This window comes from Miniopterus natalensis, chromosome 1, assembly GCF_054644295.1.
Source record: "Miniopterus natalensis isolate mMinNat1 chromosome 1, mMinNat1.hap1, whole genome shotgun sequence".
NCBI classification, from domain to species: domain Eukaryota; kingdom Metazoa; phylum Chordata; class Mammalia; order Chiroptera; family Miniopteridae; genus Miniopterus; species Miniopterus natalensis.
In genome coordinates this window covers 122100449-122122745 of record NC_142081.1, presented here as the reverse complement: position 1 = coordinate 122122745, position 22297 = coordinate 122100449, and the positions used below count along the sequence as shown (strand labels likewise).

Sequence of the window (22297 nt, the reverse complement as noted above, 5' to 3'; positions counted from 1 at the left end):
CCTTCCTGAAATATTAGCTCCTCTTAAATGTCATTGTTTGTCTAAGAATCCTGTTGTTAAATTTACATCTCTGTTTATTTACCTCCTTTGTTAGTTTAGATAACAAGGCTAAAAGTGTCTAAACCACTAAAATGAAGTTCCCATTACAAAAAAGGATTTTCATCTAGTTTTTAAATACAATCCTGATAATAAAGTTCATATAAATACTTTTAGAATTTACTTCCATAGAATTAAAACAGTACTAGTTAACTTCTGAATTTTTGCTTGCTTTTTCATCATATTATTTTTTTATTCCATAATATTGTGAATTGAAAACAATGGACAAGAAGCATACATGTTCTGAGAAACTTATATAAAAGGATCTATGTTAAATATAGTGGATCTCCACCATTTAAAAGTAGGAAAATAAAGAATGTTTTTGCTCTATGACTGTTGCCCACTCATTTATCTGATTTTTGTTCAAGTCTGAATTGATAGGTATCAGAAAAGATACATATATTCTCTACTTATTTCAAAATGTTCTTAAAATCAGTATGCATCATCAACTTCAAGGGAAATTCTTTTACTACTATAAATTACAGCATTAACCTCAAGTTTTATGTAATATCAGTATCATAAGATTTATCATAAGAACATTATCTCTTTAGGTATAAACATTTTAATAAATTTCCATCTAAATCCTCTCTCAAAAGTGAGTAAATTCCATACACTAAGCCCTTTCTAACTTCCCCTTCCTACTCCAAACATGCATTTTTTCTTTGTATAATTTTTTGTCATCAAAATCCTTCAGTGACCTGTAGCAACCAAACAGATTTCCTGTATTTGATCTCAAATAGTTAAAAAGAAAAAAAATGGGGGATCATTCAGATTTAAATATTTGGTTATGCCTCAGGGATAAAAATAAAAGGCACTCTTAATCCATGGCTCTAACAACACTGTTCTGATTTTATTATTATTATTATTATTATTATTATTATTATTATTATTATTAGTGCGGCATGAATGAAAGATAGGATGATTCATCCGATGAGAATTTTAATACTGGTGGAACACTACAGAAAATCCAAATGAGTTAAAGGTGAAAGAGATCAGGGTTTTGTGAGGAAAATGTATTCAGGAAAAAAGAGAGTTTTATGAATGCAGGAAAACAAACATAAGTTTGAACTCTAATATTTAAATCCTGTTAAATTCCAGTGACATATGACACCAGGACAAGAGAAGAGCCGAGGGTGAAAAGTTTTCTAAGCTGACTATTAAGCAGATGTAACTCACTGATGAGTGTGCCCATATGGGATTTTAATTACTGGGACATCTGTTTATCGAAGTGTACTACTAAATAGCGATCAAATACAGAGATCAAATTACATGGGGAGGAGAGTGGAGATGACATTCATGGCTCAGAAAAGGAGAGCTATTGGCCAGGGGAAAATCAATCCCGGCTTTACATCTCACCAACAGAGAAGCAATTATTTTAGATGTGGGGCTGGTTAGCATCCTAGGTCATGAATTTAATTAAATAACCCTCAAGTGGCAGAAAACAGAGCAAACCACTGTATTTAACTGTCAGTAAGACATGCTGCAAATAAATGGTCCAAATTCCTCCTCTTTTACTTCCCTCCTCCCTCGTAGATTTGGTGTAGTTTTCTTAAACTCACAACTCTCTTCCTTTTCCTGGGTTAGCCTTTCCTTCCCAGTGGCATCCAATAAGCTCATCAAAATAGATAGCTTGAACCAGAGGGAGGATTGCTTTCCATAGTCTCACAATGAGATACTTGGAAGAGGAGGGAAAGGGGCAAGGATTAAATCACTATTTGAGTTGCTTCCTTGGGCTTAATAAAAAGACTAACAATTCAGAGAAATATCTTGGAATCAAAGAGAAAACCATGTGGCCCTCTTGGTAGTTAGTTAGCACCTTGGAAGGTAAAGAAAAGCTGAGGGAGGGAGACTCAAAACAAGTGATTGGGGAAAGAACAGTAAGAGAGATAACCAAGCAAAAAAGAGGGCAAAGATAAAGCATTGAATTTTGAAATGAATATTTAAAAACCGATCTTATTCATTGTGGCCCCTGGCAACCCTCTGCTGAGCTCCACTCAACAGCTGGCAACCTCTTGTCCATAGCTGGCTCTCAGTAGAAAGGTGATTGTTTTTACAGCCTTCACCCCAGCTCTCCATTCAGCTTTCCTTCCCACACCTCACCACTTCCTTCAGCGACACCACCATTCTTCCAGCATCCAACTTAGGTACACTGGTTCCTCTAAAACGCTTTCCTTCTCTTTGCAAATAACAGAAACCAACAGGGGAAAACTTAAGAAAAAGTAAAATTGCTGGACAGATACTTGGGTAGCTCATGGAACCCAAGAAAGAGTTGAACCAAACCTTCCACAGGGAGAACTGGACCATGGCAGTTCCCAGGACTTCAGAAGCTGGAATCCACTCATTACTCCAAAGGGGTCCATTAATGACTTAGCTACCAACTTCCAATCACTGGCTCTCTGTGTAAAATCTGAAATTCCTGGGAAAATCTGATTCATTCATTCTCTCTCTCTCTCTCTCTCTCTCTTATTGTATGTATGTACAAGCTCATGCCGTTTAATAAACTCTGAAAATCATCCTATAGTGTGGGTTCATTCCTTTGAAACTGGTTCTTTTTGCTACAATTTTAAAGTCCTAACAAGAACTATTTCAGGCACTGCTAACATGAGTTAAGTGGATGTGGCTGACTGCACAGCCAGATTTCAATGCCAAGTGTGAACAAAGTGGCAGCAGTCTTGACACAGTAGAGCTTGAAAAGAGCCTGTTCTTGCTTGGTTGAGCTACATTTTCAAAATGTCCTGGCCAAAGTCCCCTCAAAGGGTGCCAACAACCAGGTTGGTTTATGGACCTCGCAGCTTCATTCAATCATTCATTATTTACTGATCGCCTGCTGAGTGCCAGGCAGCTATGCTAAGTGATGTACTGGATACAAAGGTGCTTGGTTCCTGCCCTCATGATGCTTAAACCCAGACCTGTATCTCTTGTGTGAGCAACAATGCAAGAGCTTCTAAGAATAATTTTTCACATGAATACTGTTATTGTTTTTTAACTCCCTACCCACCCTGTTGGATGAGAAACCCAAGAATTTTGTCTGAGTTGTGAGGCAACCTCATTGTTAATGAGGTGAAGATTTCACTCCTCATACTCAGAGAATTAGTTGAGAACTGAGATTGCTTCACAATTAACCACAGCCAGGTATCACTTATTTTTATGATGTGATTTGAAGGGTATGAGGCTGGGTGGGTATGGAACTACTTTTTGAAAAATAACTGTTTTCTTCCCCATCTGAACCAGATAGATAACTGAGCGCAAGTTAATTTTTTAAAATTCTAGCCATTTTCCCTAACCTCAGTTGTGAGCTTACTTTTGGAAGCTCCAAAGTCAGGAGCTTCTAATTAGCAAGAGCTGCTAATGCCACAGAGAGTCTACCCAGGGCTACATGTGCAGTGTCTATAACTGGTTTGGGTTTAGATCTGAGAAAATTTGATGTTCTGGCTTGGTTTGATTCCAATTTGAACAAGTTGACAGAGCACTTACCTTTTTTGGTTCAACTTAAGGTGTTAATTTTAAGGTTTAGGAAATTATTAAGGTTCATTCTAGCTGTGCGTTGAGGATTTAAGTCAGTTTATATCTGTGGTAAGACTATAAAAGGTATGACTAGAAAATAGCAGCAGCTGGAGGATGGGTGCATTGGCCCTTGGCCCTGAAGAGGAGATATGCGTAAGTGGAGCAACAGAGTATCTGTTATAGTTGACCTCCTGTGGTGCTCAGATCCACTCGTTTCTTACAGTAAGTTCTGCCACCTAGTAACCAGCAACTCTGGGACTCTGGTTGGCCTTTATTACTGAGGAAACCCAAGAAAGTTAGTGGGAAAACTACAGTTGCTGCAGCTGCAGTGGATCTCAATCCTAAAGTAACTGATACTTTATTCCCTTCTCCACCACCCATTGTAGATTTGCCTCAGCCTCAGCTAGCAACCATGCTAGTCTAGGCAGATCACATCACAGGCGTGACCACTATAGCTGTGAACACCAGCACAATAGTGACAAGATGACATGGGGATCTGGGCCATCAGCTAATACAGCTTTGTATCATTGGCCCTACTCATGGTCAGTCTTACATCTATCACTTCCATTTGGTGATGGATAGATGCTGGGCTCACCCAATTTATGACTTGCTGGATCTGACAGAACCCAGCTCATGAGAGTTATCTCCAGCTGCAAAGTTGCTTTATGTCCCATGGTCAGATACTCCATTTCAATCTTTAGTCTGTAAGAGCTTCTATTTGAGTGGTGTATAGATCTTTACTAGATATGGCATGACCTTGCTTCAGAGTCCTAGGAGTCTATGTTGTGGTTCTCCTGGTAGATTACTCTACATGGGAATCTTTTTCCTTTTAAAAGCTTTATTAACTTTAGTAGATGACTGTAATTGAGCTAACAGTTTTGTCTTGTCACTGGGCAAATGAGACATTTGAGACCTCACAAAAGGGTGCAGTGTGGAGACTAGAACTAGTTTTATCCTTTCTTCACAGACTAGTCACCTCAAGCAGCAGAAGACAATCTAAGAGCTTTCACTACTGCTCCACACAGCTTAAGAGGGGAGATGAAAATTCAGGGCTTCTGCAGTCACATAGTACCTGGGAAGTTACAGGTAGGATTGCAGCACATGAATTCTTGACCTGGGACAGCAGTGTGCAGCATGGTGCTGTCGTGCTGCACAACCCAGGTGGTTGCAGTCTACAGTTCACATTTTCTTAGGAGGAAAATGCAAACATTTAAGAAACTGTTTCCCTATGTTGATCCCCAGCCCAGATATCTGTGGTCTCATCATAAAACTTAATATTAGGTGGTTGTTAGCTATTCTGTCACTTAAAATCTTATAACTCACTTTAATTACTTAATGATGAGAGTTAAATTTGTATATGTAGTTATGGCTTAACTGGAGGTAGTTAACTTGCTTTGCTTTTAAGAACAACAAAGAACACACAGTATAGATTTAAATGAGGTTTGTCAACAGGCATAAATGTAGGGATGCCAACAGCTACTTTAGTTTGTTAACAAACATTTCATGACCAATATAATGTGTCTGGCACTAATTCCAAACATATCCAGTAGTTCAATCAACTTTCCACTCCGAGGAACTCTTTGCACTGACAGCCCATGGACCAAGATATCAGGCTCCAGGGAAACAGCTGCACAGACAGCCTCCCTGATGCCACCTTCTGGGTGGTGATCTTCCACTGTGATACTTGGGCCATATGTGCATTTTGCACTGGAGATGATGGTGTCAGCATCCAGGGGTTTAATGGTAAACAGGTCGATGACGTGGATAGAAATATCTTGTTTGGAAAGATCAGCAGCAGCTGCTAAGACTTCATGCAGAGTAACTCTAGCTCCAATAAGTGACCTTGTCATTGACTCTCTGGCAACTCACGTTGGCCTGTCCAATCTCAAATCTTTTTTGTGGGGTGTAAATAATGTCAGTTTGGGTTGATTGGTCCAAATGTAGCTTATCCCCTTGGTATTGGTCACCAGGAACACAGCATACTCTGTCAGACTGCTTCACTTAGGCAAGAAATGGTGCAGTTGGGAACTGCTTGGAAAATGGCCAAATCCTCCAGGACCATCTGGGGGGGGCCATCTTCACCAACTGATAGCTCACAGTGGGACCCAATAAGGTTGATGTTGGTTTAGGAGATGGTTCCCATCTGGATCTAATCAAATGTTCAGGTCAAAAAGACAGTGAAGGTGCTAACAAAAGCAATGGTCCGACCATGGATGGAGCATCCCAGTGCCACATTCACTATGTTTACTCTGAATAAGACATTTGATGAAGCACTCAGGATGCTCCTTCTTGAATATCTCAAAGAAGGTGGAGTTCTTGGTGTCACCGTTCAGCACAATGACTGCATCATTTGCATGGCCTGGCTTAGCCAGAGCCAAACCACATGCTTTGAGAGTAGCTACCTTGTCACCCACATTGTAAGCAGGTGGAAAAGCCATCTCTATGTCCGTGATGTTGATTTGAGGCATGTCTTCAACAGGGAGTTTTGGTTCTAGCTGCCTGTTGGTCTCTATCTGGCTCTCAATTAGTTTGATAATTGCATATGCTCTTTCTGTTGGCATTGGCTTTCCATGCCAATTTTCTGCAACCTCAATGCTTGGAGTGCTCCGGCCCTTGAAGGTCTTGGCAATTACAACAGTGGGCTTGTTCTTCACTTGAGTGGCTTGCCCAGAACACCTCACACAGCACCTCGACGTCACAGCCATCTACCACTTAAGTATTCCACCCAAAAGGCTTTGTTTCTGATAGAAGTCTAAGCAGTTCTCAATGGACAAGATGCCACTGTGGCCCAGGCAGTTCATGTCGAAGCTGGCCATGAGATTATCCAGATTGTAGTGAGAACTGAAGGCCAATGCCTCGCAGATGGAGCCTTCCCAAGATTTGCCATCTCCCAAGAGGCAGAACACCAATAAGCTGGCATTGTCAAAGTACTTACCAGTATATGCCATCCCGAAAGCAGCTCCCAGTCCTGGTCCAAACCATCCCATTGCCACATCAACAAATGCTTGCAAAGTATGAATCAATCATTGTTCAGTTTCTCTGGGTCCTCCTGTTTATATTTCATGATGTAGAAGAACAGCATGGACATGATCTCAGCAGCACTGCTGCATGATGTGGGGTGGCCAGAGATCAAGGTGCACTTGGCTCTGAGGGGTGTGCAGGTGATTGGCCAGGTCCCACAGCACCTCCACAGTATCTGCCTCAGATTTGCCTTCTTTGGCCATGGTGATGCTCACCTCAGCATTGGCCATAGCTGCTACCCCAACAGAGTCTGAGGAGAAAATGTCTACATGGGGATCTTTCCCCATTACAGATCCCTTTAATACCATGGAATCTGCTGAGTGATGTGGCAGGGCTGCTTGCACTGGTGCCTAGACCTGCTGCAGAGCCAGTCTTTTACAAACTCTGTCACCTGGTAAAAGGACTGAAACAATATTCTGAAGTGCATGGGAAATAACTACTGAGTACACTTAATGGTGGCCTTTCAGGCTCCATTTTCAAAGGAACCAGCTTCCCTTCAGTCAGTGGGTTCCAGATATGAGAATTGACTCAGGTCTGGAAACTAGGCCAGTGACTGTGACTTTGTATTGGGGCAGCTGCCCTTAGTTTCCTGACCATCCACTCTTAATTTTTTATATAATTTATAAATTGATACCCTTATTGACTGCCTATCTATTTTGCCTCTAGGAACATTGAGTTCTGTTAACCATCATTATAGCTATGGATTGGGTCCCTGGATGCCACACCAATTTTGCAATAATTACACACATTTTGCTTCTGACAGTTACATTCTGTCCCTGGCATCTATTGTGTCTGGACCCTGCCATCCCTATTAAGGAGCCCAGTTCTGTAACAGTGCCTTCTCCAGTCAACCCTGGCATACGGAAGAACACCACCACTGAAATTCTCAGTAATCCTTACCCTCTTGATAGTGCATTCCTTATCACTTTGGTAAATGGTGTATTCTCTAGAACTTTGAACACAGCCAGCTGGTGAGTTTTTCATCCCTACATGCTGAAGTACATACCCACCGCTATGAGCTATTTGATATCTTTTTCCAGTCAGCCATGGCAGTTGTGGCATTTCCACTTCACTTAAGTGTGGGCTATTGATTTCTCTACGCTTCCAAAAGCCATCCTTACACATGGGGTCCTTCTTGGGGTAATAAATCTTTATTCTGGGAGAGTGTTCCCATTATCTAATCCAAATCTAGTCAGTCTTCTTCACAATTGTACTAGTATGTTTGAGCTAAATTTTTCCCATTTGTGTACAAAAAAAAAAAAAAAAAAGTACTATAATGGTCCCTGAATAAGGATGATCCCAGCTCATGTTCCAGAAAGAAGAAAAGCGAATGCAGCCCCGGCAGAGTTGCTTTCCAAAGATCTGCCATCTTGCAATAATGATATAATATTCTTGATCCAATCTTAAAATCAAGATTCAAAGCTATAAGGATTATCCCAAAATATGCTTTGCTTTTGCATATAAAATATGTCCCTGATTTGGCCTTACATTTAGTGTTTATGAATACTAGAGTAATGGCTTAATTAGTATATCTGCTAACTTAAATTGCAGGTTTTATTATAGAACATACTTTTCTGTGGAGGAAATGGGAAGTGAGGGAAGCAGTAAGCTCAAATGCTTCCAGATTTTGTAATAAAATGCTGATTCTTTTTATAGAGAATAACTTTGACTCCTTGATTTTTTAAAATGAATTGCTTCATTTATAAAAGTGAAAAGAAGAGTAGCAAATACTATCTATTGAGCACTTATGTGCACAGTTGTGCAGGTTGTGATTGCACAAGGGCGCCAACACACCTAACGGGGTGTGGTTCACATTGTAGACATCATTATTGACATATTTATTAAGAAAATTTTCCAGCAGATGGCAGTAAAGTGTCTTGCTCAAACAAAAATAGAATATTATAATTTCTACCAAATGGAAGTAAAGTGTCTTGAGGACTGTATACCTTTTTCTATGTACATAAAAGCATCATATAGACTAATGGTGGCACCGCTTACTAAGTTCCAAGACCTATGCTCACTCACCCTTGCTTAATCCTCAGGATCCAATGAAATGGGTGCTATTAGGAACTTGCCAAAAGCCACTGAGTTAGGTTGTAGTAGTTTTGAGATTCCAATGTGGGTCTGTAATTTTAGAGTCTGTCCTCTTTTGCACTAACCGATGATATTTCAGAAAACTATGGCCTGGGGATTTAAGGAGACTTGACCATAGAGAGCCTTGTTGCCCTAATGCTCAGCGCAGCCTGCCACCTGTTCTACTATGTGCTTACCACAGGGCTGGGTGCCATTAGGGACTGAAGAGCAGGGCACATATCACTCATCCCAGAAAAAGGTCATACTTGAGTTAGCAAAGAAAAAAATTGAGAATGATGACATTCTTTTTGGCATTTTAATTACATTTGTATGATTTAAACTACACATGCCACAGAAATTCAAAAAACAGAGAACCCAATATAGGTTATAATAGTTCTCAAAGAATTGAAATTTTTATATAAAAAATACATTAGTACCACCAGTAATGCATAATGTTTATATTTTAGTATAAATTTTAGCAAGATTGCATTGCCACAAGTTCTATATGCATGTGAAAAGCTTTTTTAAAATGTATATTTATATCAAATAGCCTTTCAAAATGATGTATTAGTATAATATTCTTGATACAATGCTGTAAAAATGATAAGCCATAAATAGCACTCAGTTTAAAATCTCTATAGCAAATACTAGTCCATCATTAATAAAAAGCAAGCCATTTATAAATATTTTACATTAATCCCTAAATTATCATTGAGGATACCTTTTCCCTAAACCCACTATAATAAACAAAAAAGTGAAAACTCCATCTTCTGTGAAACAAACTGCTGTAACTTTTACTTTTTATTTTAAAGTAGCATGTATAGCATGAATACACCTTTCTAAAAGTTTTTCTATCTGTGCAAAGACTCAAAGATGAAGTTGAAATTATATTAACTTGTAAATGACAATTATTATCTGGGTTGTGGGATTTGGAGTGCTGCTTTTGCCTCTTTATTTATCTTTTCATATATCCTAAATTTAAAAAAACAAACGTATTGATTTTTACAAACAATAAAACTCACCATTCTTTGAAGCAATTATCACTGAATATGTATCTAATGTTATGGCCTACCAAGACCTCTTAAGAACAAAACATAAGTATTTGTTACTAAAAAAATAATTTTATAGACAAATCAAATTTTAAAAGTCCAAAGTCCCTTCAACAACTGGTAAAATGTAATAGTTACAGTTAAGGCTGTCATTTGATCTGTTTAATCTCTGAAACAGAATAGCTACAAATCAATATTTTCTAGGCAGTGAGTTTTGTGGTCAAATAAGCCAGAGTATATACAAGTCACATTTGCTAGCACCTAGTTTAATCAAAGGGTTGGCAATTTGAAAACACAACAGACAAATCCTTCATTCTTTCAAGGTCACTCTCTAAACTTGACATCTTGGATTGGAGATGGCCTCACCCAGGAATTTAAGGTCAGGGTTTATGAACGTAAGGAAAGGGCTGACAATTTGAAAGCACAACAGACAAATCCTTCATTCTTTCAAGGTTAGTTTTTAAACTTGACATCTTGGATGGGAGATGGCCTCACCCAGGAATTTAAGGTCAAGGTTTATGTTAAGCAGAATCTCAAATCAAGTTTAGAAACAAGCAAAGTTTTAATCCTTTCTTTAAGGGGGTAGTTTGAGAGGAAAATGTTAGAAAAAGAGGTCAACCTCCTGTAAATATGAGGTTGTCATTTGTTTTTTATACTAAATGAAATATACCTCCTGTTTTGTGTTCAGACTCTTGTGCCTATTTTACTCCCTATGTGCAGGCAAATGTGTTTATATTAGAAAACTCCATGAGGGCAGGAAATGTAGTTTTTCTTTATCATAAATCATCTGGTATAAACTTCATTTATCTGAGAGTATGGGACCTGGTCTGCCCAATTGCTTGAATTTTGGCCCAAATGCATAATCTGTCATTGACTGTCATTGCCCATTAAGCCATTAAGCACATATTAGCTTACACAGAATGGGACAGTTTACAAAATTGATACATGCATTGATTACTTTTAAGAAGCATCTTATTAGTAAGCTGAGCAAGTATTATCACCCTTGCTAATTAACAGCTATGGCTAGAACCCAGATTTTCAACATCTCTTTCAGGCACCACTGATTGGCATCTATTTCCACAACAGGGGAACTGAATGAATGAGGGTCAACCAACAATGAGATTCAACCAATTCTATTCCTCAAGTCCTAACAATAAATTGTTCAGCTAAATGAGATAGCCTAATGATAGCTGAATTTTAAATAAACTGCAAAGGGAGGAGGACAGTGGGGACAGGGGTTGGTCTGCCCAGAGAACTGGAATTGTCAAAATTCAAACCATGGGTGAAAATACCAAAGAACACCATCAATGAGAGATACTATTTTTGCTCTAGCACAAATTAAAAAAGAAAAGGTCTTATAATAGACTTTTCAAAAAATAAAGTTTCATGTGCTTTAAATGGTTTTTGGTCAGGAAATATGTCATAGTATAAATTTTCCAAATTGCATATGATTGAATTATAGCACCCATCCACATACTATCAAATATTTATTACTTTCTTAGTTTAATACTCTTTGATAAGCGTAAAATGATGTGTGAAGTGAAAACCTTGGAGAACAACATACAATGGCAGGAAAGACATAATAGGAAATTCACCATTCCCATAACAGCAGAGGATGTTTTATAGTATATAGACCAGTTTATTCATGACTGACATGGTCATCTAAAAAAAAAAAGTTCTTACTGTAAAAAAGGTAAAAACTATCTTTCTTTTCTCAGATTCTTAAAAGGTTCATAAGACAAGCAGGCAGACAGGAAAGAGGAATAAGACTTACAAAATTGGGAATAAAAATTATATTTTCTTATGCAATATGTCAAAGAAATTACTGCAAGGAAAGAAAATAGGTCCAAGGAATATTAAAAAGTCAAACTGCAAGCATCCTTGGCTGATATATGGAAAAAGAAATGAGACAATCTTGGATATAATGATATTTTAAAAGATGCAAAATCTACGCACTCTGAGGAAATAATGATAAATAGATTAAAAAAACACATACACACCAACAACCAAAGATTCCTAAATCTAATCACATATTCTTCAAGGTTAGAAACACTAGATAGAAAAAATGAAAAAGACAATTCTAATGCTGTTTATTTAAATTTTATTGAAACCTCTTTTTACCCTATTTTAGCTCCCCAAGTGAATGAAGATGCATGTAAAGCCTGAGCCATATGGTATTCTTTTCAAATTATGGCTTAAATCTCTGAAAATGGGACTTTCTGTCCTAGCTTCACTTTCACTTGGGAAAGTAAAAAAGCAGGCATGTAAACTGGGTCATCAGTATTCCCTTGTCCTTCACTTGAGAAAGTGAAGCCAGGACAAGGGAATACTGATGACCCAGTTTACATGCCTCTTTCCTTGTTTATTCATGAGCAGAGCTAGACTAGGAAACCTTTCCATGAAAGTGGAAGGCATGTCTGCAGTAGCATAATGCTTAATGTTGACTTCTATCCTCTCCAGCCCTATGAAAGGTAAAAAATCTTTAGGTGGGGTAAGTAAAGAGCTTAGAAAACTTGGGATGAAAAAAGAGTTTCCTAAGTTCTTAAGGTTACCTATGTCCTGTTATTCATAGAATCTATGTGTTCAGTTAATGCATTTATGTCACCAGCATTAGTCTCTGTACTCCTGTCATCAGTTTCCTCTTTCAGCTATTTCCCTTCTATAACCTACTGTGGAACTTGGAAGGCCAGTTTTCCTTGCCTATGCCTATGAAGAATTGGCCAAAATAACTATGAATTTTTGAGTACCATCTTTCATCTGTATCTAGTTGGAGGTGTATGTGTATGTATGGTTTTTAATAGACAATAACAAATGCCTTAAAATTCTTTAATGTCTTTTTAAATCTACTGTTAGAGTAAATCCTGTGTAAATGACTATGACTAGCTTCTCATATATTCAAGCCACTAATTTTTAAAGTACTATGCAAATTTAGAAAATATTATCTAAAGATATTTCACATGGAATAAATCTAGAATGGACTTAGTTCAAATATTTAACAACTGTTATTTATTTAACAACTGTTATTTATAAATACTTTGCTGCGAATTTGAGCATAAAACATAACTCTGCTCGGTTAGTAAGTGGTTGATAGCTGTCCGCTCTCTGCAAAAGTATATCTGAAGGCCCAGCAGGGCGTGGCTCAGTGGTTGAGTGTTGACCTAGGATTCAGGACATCGAGGTTCGATTCCCGGTAAGGGCACGTGCCTGGGTTGCAGGCTTGATCCCCACTCGGGGGCATGCAGGAGGCAGCCCATCAATGACGACTCTCTCATCATTGATGTTTCTATCTCTCTTCCTCTCTCTGAAATCAATAAAGGTTTTGTTTGTTTTTTTTAAAGTGTATCTGAATATCCAGGAGAATAATATCTGAAAAATAGAATGTTTTATTAGATACTGGTGAAAAGATTCAGCCCAGTAGGTACAAAAGATTAATATAAGGTGTTTTATCCGAAATAATTTTATGAATGAAACTTCTGAATAATAATGCTTTGTGCACAAGGATGGAGACTATCAAGAGAAAGAACACCAACTCACAAGACTGTGCTAGATAATTAACAAAACATTTAAGGGGTAGCAATTCAGTGACAAAGAATGGATATTTTCAAAGCAAGATACTTGGATTCAGTGGTAGTATTTTATTAAAATGAATTTGTTTTTATTTATTGTTTACTTTTTTAATCCTCACCCGAGGGCATGTTTTTACTGATTTGAGAGAGAGAAAAAGGAAGAGAGAGAGAGGGAGAAACATTGATCTAACCTGCAAGTTAGGTATGGGCCTTGACCAGAATCAAACCTGCCACCTTTTAGTGTATAGGACAATGCTCCTACCAACTGAGCCACACCAGCTAGGGTGAAAGCAACTATGCTTTTATCATGTTGTGTGATTGATGTTGCTTTAATGAACATAGCTAATAGATTTTGTTTCATCAGTTAGACAACACACTAATCAACTTCTGCATTCTGATTGTTTCAGAGGTTATTCTCAATGTATGTTTTAATCAGGCCTGGTTACCCATAAATACAAAAATTTCTGGGACCATACTTCATATTAAAGAATTATTTCATATGTGGTTTACAAATATTCCATCATACAAACCTAGGAAATTAATCTATTTTATTTCTAGGGCATCTACAGTACTATAAATTTATATTTATATATAAAACATTTTATGAAAGATTTAGTATAAAAGTATTAAATATATTGATTAATGTGGGATGCTTCATACACCATAGAAAAATTTTACATTCATATAAAAATATGTCAAATATAATTTGGCAGACATTCTAGAATATAATAAATGACTAAAAAAATCTAAAGTATAATTTCAAAATTTCCAAAACATTTGAAATAAGTAAGCCTCCTAAGGTGTTTTTTCCAGATAAAACCTAATGTTCGAGACTTGCTTTGTCCTTTGTTAGTTATCTTTATCCTCAGATACTTGACTTATAAACTCATAATTGAAAGTATACTAATATCTTCCACAATTTGTCAAGTTATAGTGGACAAAACAGCTGTATTTTCTTAATAGTGTGCTTTTATAGGTAGCCATAGTTAAACAGATATATACAAACATAAAAAGCTACCTTAAAGAATGTTTTTCCCCTAAAGACCACCTACTCTAGGCAAAATTGTCCTTCAACAGATCTCTTCAAAGTATTCATATCCTGAGGAAGTCACAACTGTTTCCCTCTCTATCTGAGTTAGTCACAAATTTTAAAGTGGCCCTCACCTTCCGAGGCTTTATAAATATGCCAGACACAAGATAGGTATTTTTTTAAACGTAAATGGCAAGAAGTATATATTTTTTAAAAACACCCAAACTTTAAAAATTGTGCTGCTATGTGGTAGGTGCTAACCACATACTTCTCATAAAGGAATCAAAATGAACTTCCAAAAAAAACCTGGAAATTTATTTTCTCAGCCCGTCAGCCACTGCTATCCCAATTTACCTCTATATGACCTTTAAGAATATAAGTGAATTAACCTTAATCTAGACCCATGTAGAATTTGGGTTATTGCACCCATTCTAAATCTTTCCCCTAACTACAAAGTTAAAGGCATACTCAATGCCCCTAACAATGCCCAGAAGGCCATCTGGGACCCAGCAACTAAATACCTCTCCAGCTTCCTTTACGATTAATCTCTATCCCAGATTTTGTCAATAACCTCAAAGGGTACGCGCCAGGCCATTTCTTGCTTTGCCCTGCTGTTTCCTCTCCTAGGATTCCCTTCCGCCTTCCACGCACCTCCCCGCATTTCCTTGGCTAACTCCTGCTTATCTTTTAAGAGTCAGCTCAGGTGTTACTTCCTTTCAGAAACTTTCTCTGGGACACCCCTATTCCCTTATCCCAGGGTGAGTTAGGTACTTTTCTTCTTTCATTGTATTGTTAAACCCCATGCACTTGCCACATAATATTTTAATTATCAGTCTATATGTCTGTCGCACATAAATGTCATGAAGGCAGAAACTGCACCTTTACTCATTCATTTATTTCTCTAGTGCCTGGTGCCTAATAGATGCTCAATTAATGTTCAGCAAATGAATGAACATACTAAGGAGTAGGCAGGAAAAGGAAACTGAGATGTTACAAGGACAGAAGAAGAATCAGGAAAGCAAGGAATCAGCAAATCCAAGAGGTTTTAAGAAGCAACCAGAGAGAACTACAGAAGGCCCCTGGGTTTGACAGCGGGTCTGTGTGTGGCGAAGACAGAGCCAGTGCGGATGAGGAAATTTACTCTGCGTGACCACAGCTGACCAGGCGAGGAAGGCCAGGAAGGGGTTCACAGTGTGGGGATCGCCCTCTTCCTTGGTGGTCGCTACTATTCCCTCTGACAGAAACACCCTTTCTTTGCCCGCCATTCCGACCCTTTCTTCAAAGCCAGCTTTTTTCACTTGTACTTGCTCCACTGAGTCCCCCGGGAGCACCTTGGTGCACCCACTTATTCCTTCTTTCTAAGATGAGTTTATTAGGAAGTCTTGCACACTGATTTTCTAACTGTTTCTTCTGGTCTCCCCAGCTAAGTTATAAAGTTCCTTGCAGAAGAACTTTGTCTTATTCTTTTTTGTCTCTCTCAGAGCTTTAAGGGTACATGTAGGCATTTAACAAATACTTAAAACTGCAAAAGGAGTAGGCTAATAGAATGTTAATACACATCACAATAAAAGACAATTAAAGATTACACTAGTATATGTTTTTAAAGAATGGAGTGGTCTGCAGATATATCAGTTTTAAATATTTTTTTGGCCTGGAGAGTTTTCATCCCTCCTATGTCTGTCCCCAGCCATAGTAAACTACTATCTTTTTACTTCCTGCCTGGCTTTCCCTCCTCTTTCTAGTGCTCTGGTACTTTTAGATTTAAGAAAACACAAAATTCTGCCTGAAGCAAATATTCCCAAAGGCATATTTATAAGAGTACATAATATGAGGTATGTATTTTATCTTGGCTATCCAACCTTCCACAAATCTCACTGATTTATTTTTACTTTAGTGGCTGATTTTTAACTCTTAATTCAGGCTAGTATTCATTTTTATAGCAAGTTCAATAAAACTAGAACCTCAGTAGTCTAAAAGATTAGACTAGAAAATGAAACATTCAGAAATAATGTCAACTACTCATTTTCAAGAGCTGATGACTGTCTATAGATGATCCACTCAGCTCCTTACTGCCCCCATCGCACTATAGCTGGTCAGTTTCTTACTTAGAACTGGGGGTGGGGTGGGGTGTAATTATTTTATTTGAGTGTTCCTTTGAAGGAGGAAGACAGAACATAGGTATCTGATGCACAGAATTGTATTCTGAGGTAACTTTAGCAATGGAAAACCTACTGTCCTGTGGCTATGGTGCCTGAGGTTCAGCCAAACTGTTGGAGATCTGGAAAGAGTTCAGAGAAGTGAAGGCTGTTAGTAGCTTTCAGATGAGTACCTAAAAATAGACCTATTGAACTGTAGAGATTAGTTTACAAGTTATAATAACATACAGTTTTGCTCATTATTTGAAGAAGTATACAGATAGTAGTGCCTCTTTAATATAGTATTATAACTGACTATTGAAATAAATTTGACCTCCATTCCTTTTTATTAATTTTTAAATTAGTCTTAACTACTTTCATGTTTTATATCTTAAGAACAACTTCGTGCGTGTGTGTGTGTGTGTGTGTGCTGAATATGTGCCTGGGATTGACCTAACTCTCTTCATATAACATCTCATTTAACTTTACAATGACCCTATAAAGTCGGTATTCTTATTACCCCATTTTATGGGTAATCATACTAAGGTTTAGAGACATTAAGACTTTGATAACGATATTACAGCTTGTAAATGTAAATCCAGGTACCCCAATTCCACAGCCTGAGCTCAGAGCCACTATGGGATACTACTTCCACAGACCCTATTTTCTTAAATCAAAACTCCTGAGCTCAATTTAACCAGCTCTTGATAGCTTAGGGTCACACCCTGGCCATCAGTGGCTGTGGGAAGGCAGTCATTCTCTCAGCCTTTGCTATCAGTAGTCAGTCCTGCTGGCTGCTGCCCACTGCTAGCAGCTTGACCTTCCTACCTTACTACTTTCAATCTGCAATAATCTAAGAAATACGACCACTTCATTTGTTAAAACTGTTCGTAAAGAGTCAATGAACTTCAAATGACTGTCTGAGGGCATCTCTGGTAAGTCCATGAACTTTGTGGAGAATATTTCAGTGGCTCTGAGACCTTTCTCCTTTTCTTTCCCTTTTTTAAGAATTTTATTGATTTTTAGAGAGAGAGGAAAGGAGAGGGAGAGAGAAACATCAATGTGTGAGAGTGAAACATCAGTTGGCTGCCTCCTGTACGCCCCCTACCAGGGATGGACCCTGAAACCCTGGCATGTGCCCTGACCAGAATCAAACCAGCAACCTTTCTGTGCATGGGATGATACTTGACCAACAGAGCCACACTGGCCAGGGCTCTCCTTTTCTTTATAAGATCTTTGCAGTGTTCCCAGATGAGTGACGCTAACACACAGCAGGAAAATTACTAAAAGTTACTTATCAATATTACTAAAAGTTACTTATCAATACAAATTATGTATATTATGAGGTTTTTATGTGTTGACACACTATTTACTTCCCAAGAACACTAAAAAGAGGGTACAAAGATTGTGAAGAAGAAGGAAGTGTGAATTATGTATGTGTGAATTTTATTCATCTATGTTACCATCCCTGTCAATACAACCAGTGAGAGTTAAGTAGGAGAACCCTCCCCCCATCTTATGGAAGAAAACATTGACCACCAGAAAAAACAAGTTACTTCATTTTCATTTTCTTCGCCCACTTGCAGGCTAAGAGCTCTTCTTACCTTACTGAACTGTCTGACCACATGCTTCAGGATATTGGGAGGAACATCATAGAGAAATGGCTCAAGGGCTGGTAAATAAATAGGCACATTTTTTTAAAGATCCTCTTTATGGCTTTTTTACTATATTGAAATACAAAGTAAAATACATACCAAAGTAAGCAATCAATGGAAGCTTGACAAAAATTCGTGTCTCATATTCCTGGAATTTGAAAATAAAATCAATTTCCTGGTCTAAGCTGCAGTTGCTTCATTTTTTAAAAAGAGTTGTCAGAAAAACTTCTTTCATTGGTTTTATCATAGAATAAATACCCTGCCAGTTGTCTTTATGCCAAATTTTGAAACATATAGTGTATTATTGAGCTCTTAAAATACCTATGAGGAAATTAAAATTAGAAATCATAATGCTATAAACTAAAAATTAATATGTATTTTATTAGAGTAAAAATTTGTATATGTGAAACTGTGAGATAACTAGTCTCCTATTTCTTCCAATCAAAAAATGAGAAAATGCCTAGTTTAGTGTAGAAAGCCATTATCAGGCATTCCATGTTCTCTAAAAGGCCTCATGGCTTATAGGTATGTAGTCAGAAATATCCTACTGTGTGCATTATTCAGTGAGCATTTGCAGATGTGCTGCTATCATGGGTAGAAATTGCCCCACTCACAGACAGGAGCACAACAGAATCTCCTGAACTGTCGAGGAAAGCTCAACAATAGCGAGTGTATCATCCACAAGCAACAGAATAGGAACCCGCAGGTACCTTTCCCACCATCCCCCAGCACTCTGTATTTCATGGGGACACCATGTGGTGCTGCCCCCCTGCCAAAAGTGTGGCTGAAGAAGAACTCTGATGTGACTGGAGCACATCCCTGCAGCCAGCTCTAAGGCCAGGGCTGGTTGTGATTCTGTTTCCTTGTATTCAAGTCAGCCCCCTTCACTTTGGAAGGCTTCACAATTGGGTTTATCTACAGCTGTTTCCACTAGAAATCCACATCTGCTTGTTTGTACAGGGATGGGGAAAAATAATTTTAAGATTAAAATTTGTTTTCTGTTCACATATATTCTACAAGTAAATTCTTTCCAAAGATATGTCTATTCACTTTTGGAGGTTTATGAGAACTCCTTACCAAAAAAGTTCCAATAAGTTAGCTTTGAAAATATTAATACATATAAAATAAATCATAAAATGTCAACCTACATATATAATTTATAAATACAATAATATACCAATAAGTTTATATAACACACAAAATATGTGTAAAACCACTAAATGAAGAAAATATGAAAATCTTTTCTCAAGAAAAGAAAATAAAGTTAATTTTTACACATTTACATATCCCTTTAGGAAGAATGCTATTTTATGTAAATTTAAAATAACTTTCAACACAATTTTCTAACAAACAAAATTATAGAAAAATGAAAAAAAAAGCAAACTAAAGGGCCCCCTAAATGGAGTAACCATTGGTTAATGGTAAAGCACTTTCTTGAATAGAAGTCATCTTTCCACTCTTTTCTAGGATTATTTTACAGAGCATGAGGGGAAATAAAAACTCTGTCATGTTAGAATCCAATCTGGTGCTTTTTCAAAGTACTATCCTTTAAAAATACTATCCTTTTCACATTAAATTGCCTTGGCACCTTTGTGAAAAATCAATTGACCAAAAAGGAGTCTATTTCAGATTCTCAATTCAATTACACTGATATATAGAGTATCCCCCCAAAATGTATACACACTTTGAATTATTATAAAGTCAGTATTTATTAACATACAGTTCATTTTTAAAATTGAAAAGAATCTACAGAAATGAATAATTTTTTTTGTCAATGCCTGTTTTTAAACTGATGACTCTTCTGGTCCAGGCACTACTGATAACGCGAAGCAATGGAATTGCAAACATCAGGAATCATTTCATTCGGTATTTGTGCATCCTCAATTCATCAACTGTTGCGAGTTTTGTTATCAGCTGTACACACATTTTGAATAATTATAAAGTCAGTGTTTGTACTTCAACTCTGTTTTCAAATTTCCAGTAGCATTTTAGGATGAATTTCCTTTGTTCAAAGCTTAGTCTGACTGAAAAGAAAGAAATATCAATTGAGCTATCAGCTGTTAAAGTGTGTTTACATGTTTTTGGGACACCCTGTATATGTCTTTCAGTAAGTACCACACTATCTTTATTATTGTAACTTTGTAGTGAGTTTTGAAATTAGGCAATGAAAAATCTTTTTCAAGATTGTTTTGGATAGTCTGGTCCTTCACATTTCTATGTGAATTTTAGAGTTAGCTTTTCAATGGGGGTGGGGAATGGGGACAGGGAAGTCAGCTGGGATTTTTGATAGAGATTGTGTTGAATATATAGATCAACTTGGGGAGCATTGTCATCTAACAATAGTGAATATTCCAATCTATGAACATGGAATGTCTCTCCATTCACATTTCTTTAAATTTTTTCAGCAATGTTTTGTAGTTTTCAGTATAGAAGTCTTATATTTCTTTTGTTAAATTTATTCCTAAGTAGTATATTCTTTTTGATGCTATTATGTATAAAACTATTTTCTTAATTTTATATTTGAATTGATCATTATTAGCATATGAAAATAAAATTTTTATATTTTGATCTCATATCCTATAACTTTCTCTAACTCTTATTATTTCTAGTATTTGTGTGTGTATGTGTGTGTATTCCATAAGATTTACTACATACAAGATCATGTCATATGATGGATTTAAAATTTGGTAGCCTTTAGGTAAATGTGCCTTATATTAGGTTATTTATGGCTGTGAGCAAAATAAAATAGTTTTTGCAACTTCATACTGTGATTGGAAAAAATTATATGAGGTTAACAAACCCTTTTATTTCTTTAAATCAGTAAGTCAAGTAATATCTTACTTTGAACTAATGAATAACAGATTATACATTTTGCTAATTGTCACTGCATTTAGTAGCTAGTGTTTACCCTTAGTCATACATAATATATGATGACGTCAGAGAAGGAGTCATGAGCTATCTATTTAGGGCAGCCTGAATTTGAACCTGGTTTTCCTATGAACTATCATAACATCTACAGTTCTATATTCATTCATTTTTCTGTCATTTCTTAAAACTGACTCCTGTCCACACTGATCAAAGCTGTTGTAGCCTTGGCCGGTATGGCTCAGTTGGTTAAGCATCATCCTGTGCCCTGAAGGTTGCTGGTTTGATTCCTGGTCAGGCCACATGCTTGGGTTGTGGGCTTGATCCCAGGTAGGAGGCACACATGAAGCAGCAGATAGATGTTTCTCTCTCACATCGATGTTTCTCTCTCCCTCTCCCTCTCTCTTCTTCTCTCTCTAAAAATTAAAATAAAAAAGAATAGTAATTAACAAAATAAAATTATCAATACAAATACTTGATACCATTTCAAATGTTTTTCACAAAAAAATGAGAAATAATAAAAATTATTCATTATTGCTTTGCTTAATGGATGGTTTTTAACAAAAACTGTTTAAAATAAAAAAGTGTTTCTTATTTAAAAGTTAATTTTGTTCTGAAAGTATTCTGGCACAAAGGGTAATAATTAAAGGGGACCTTAAAAATAAATTTTATGACTTTGGGTTAGGCAAAGTCTTCTTAGGTATGGCTCCAACTGCACAAGCAACAAGAGAAAAAAATATATAAATTAAATTTTATTAAAATTTAAAAGTGTTTTTGCTGCAAATGATACCATCAAGAAAGTAATAACAAAATCCACAGATTGGAGAAAAAATACTTGTAAACCATACATCTGATAAGTGCTTGTATCCAGAATATATGAAGAACCCTTACAACTCAAGAATAGCTTAATTTTTAAATGAGCAAATGGTCTGATTAGATCTTTCTTCAAAGAAGATATATGAATGGCCAATAAGAAAATGAAAAGATTTTCAACATATTTAACAATCAGGGAAATACAAATCAAAACCATAATGAGATACCAATTCAGACCAATTAGGAAGGCTATAATAAAAAAACAATGATAAGTGTTGGCAAGGATGTGGAAAATTGGAATCCACATACATTGCTGATGGGAATACAAAATGGTGCTCACACTGAAAAACAATTTGGCGGTTCCTCAAAATGTTAGTTGTCATATGAGCTAGCAATTACACTACTAAGTATCTACTCAAGAGAAATAAAAACAGTCCACACAAAAACTTGTACAATAATGTTCATAACAGCATTATTCATAATAGTCAAA

The 22297-nt window shown here is 36.9% G+C and overlaps 1 protein-coding gene and 1 pseudogene across 1 annotated transcript in view; both read right to left on the bottom strand.

Moving 5' to 3' along the window:
• Nucleotides 1-5081: 5081 nt before the first annotated feature.
• On the bottom strand, nt 5082-6851 carry LOC107546325 (transketolase-like protein 1 pseudogene; annotated as a pseudogene).
• A 5965-nt stretch (nt 6852-12816) lies between these two features.
• Nucleotides 12817-22297, bottom strand: part of SPAG6 (sperm associated antigen 6) — a 56834-nt gene continuing 47353 nt past the window's right edge. Inside the window, 3 exon segments of the mRNA XM_087822536.1 lie at nt 12817-12865; nt 13093-13109; nt 18079-18182. Coding sequence (XP_087678662.1) covers nt 12817-12865; nt 13093-13109; nt 18079-18182 — 170 coding nt within the window.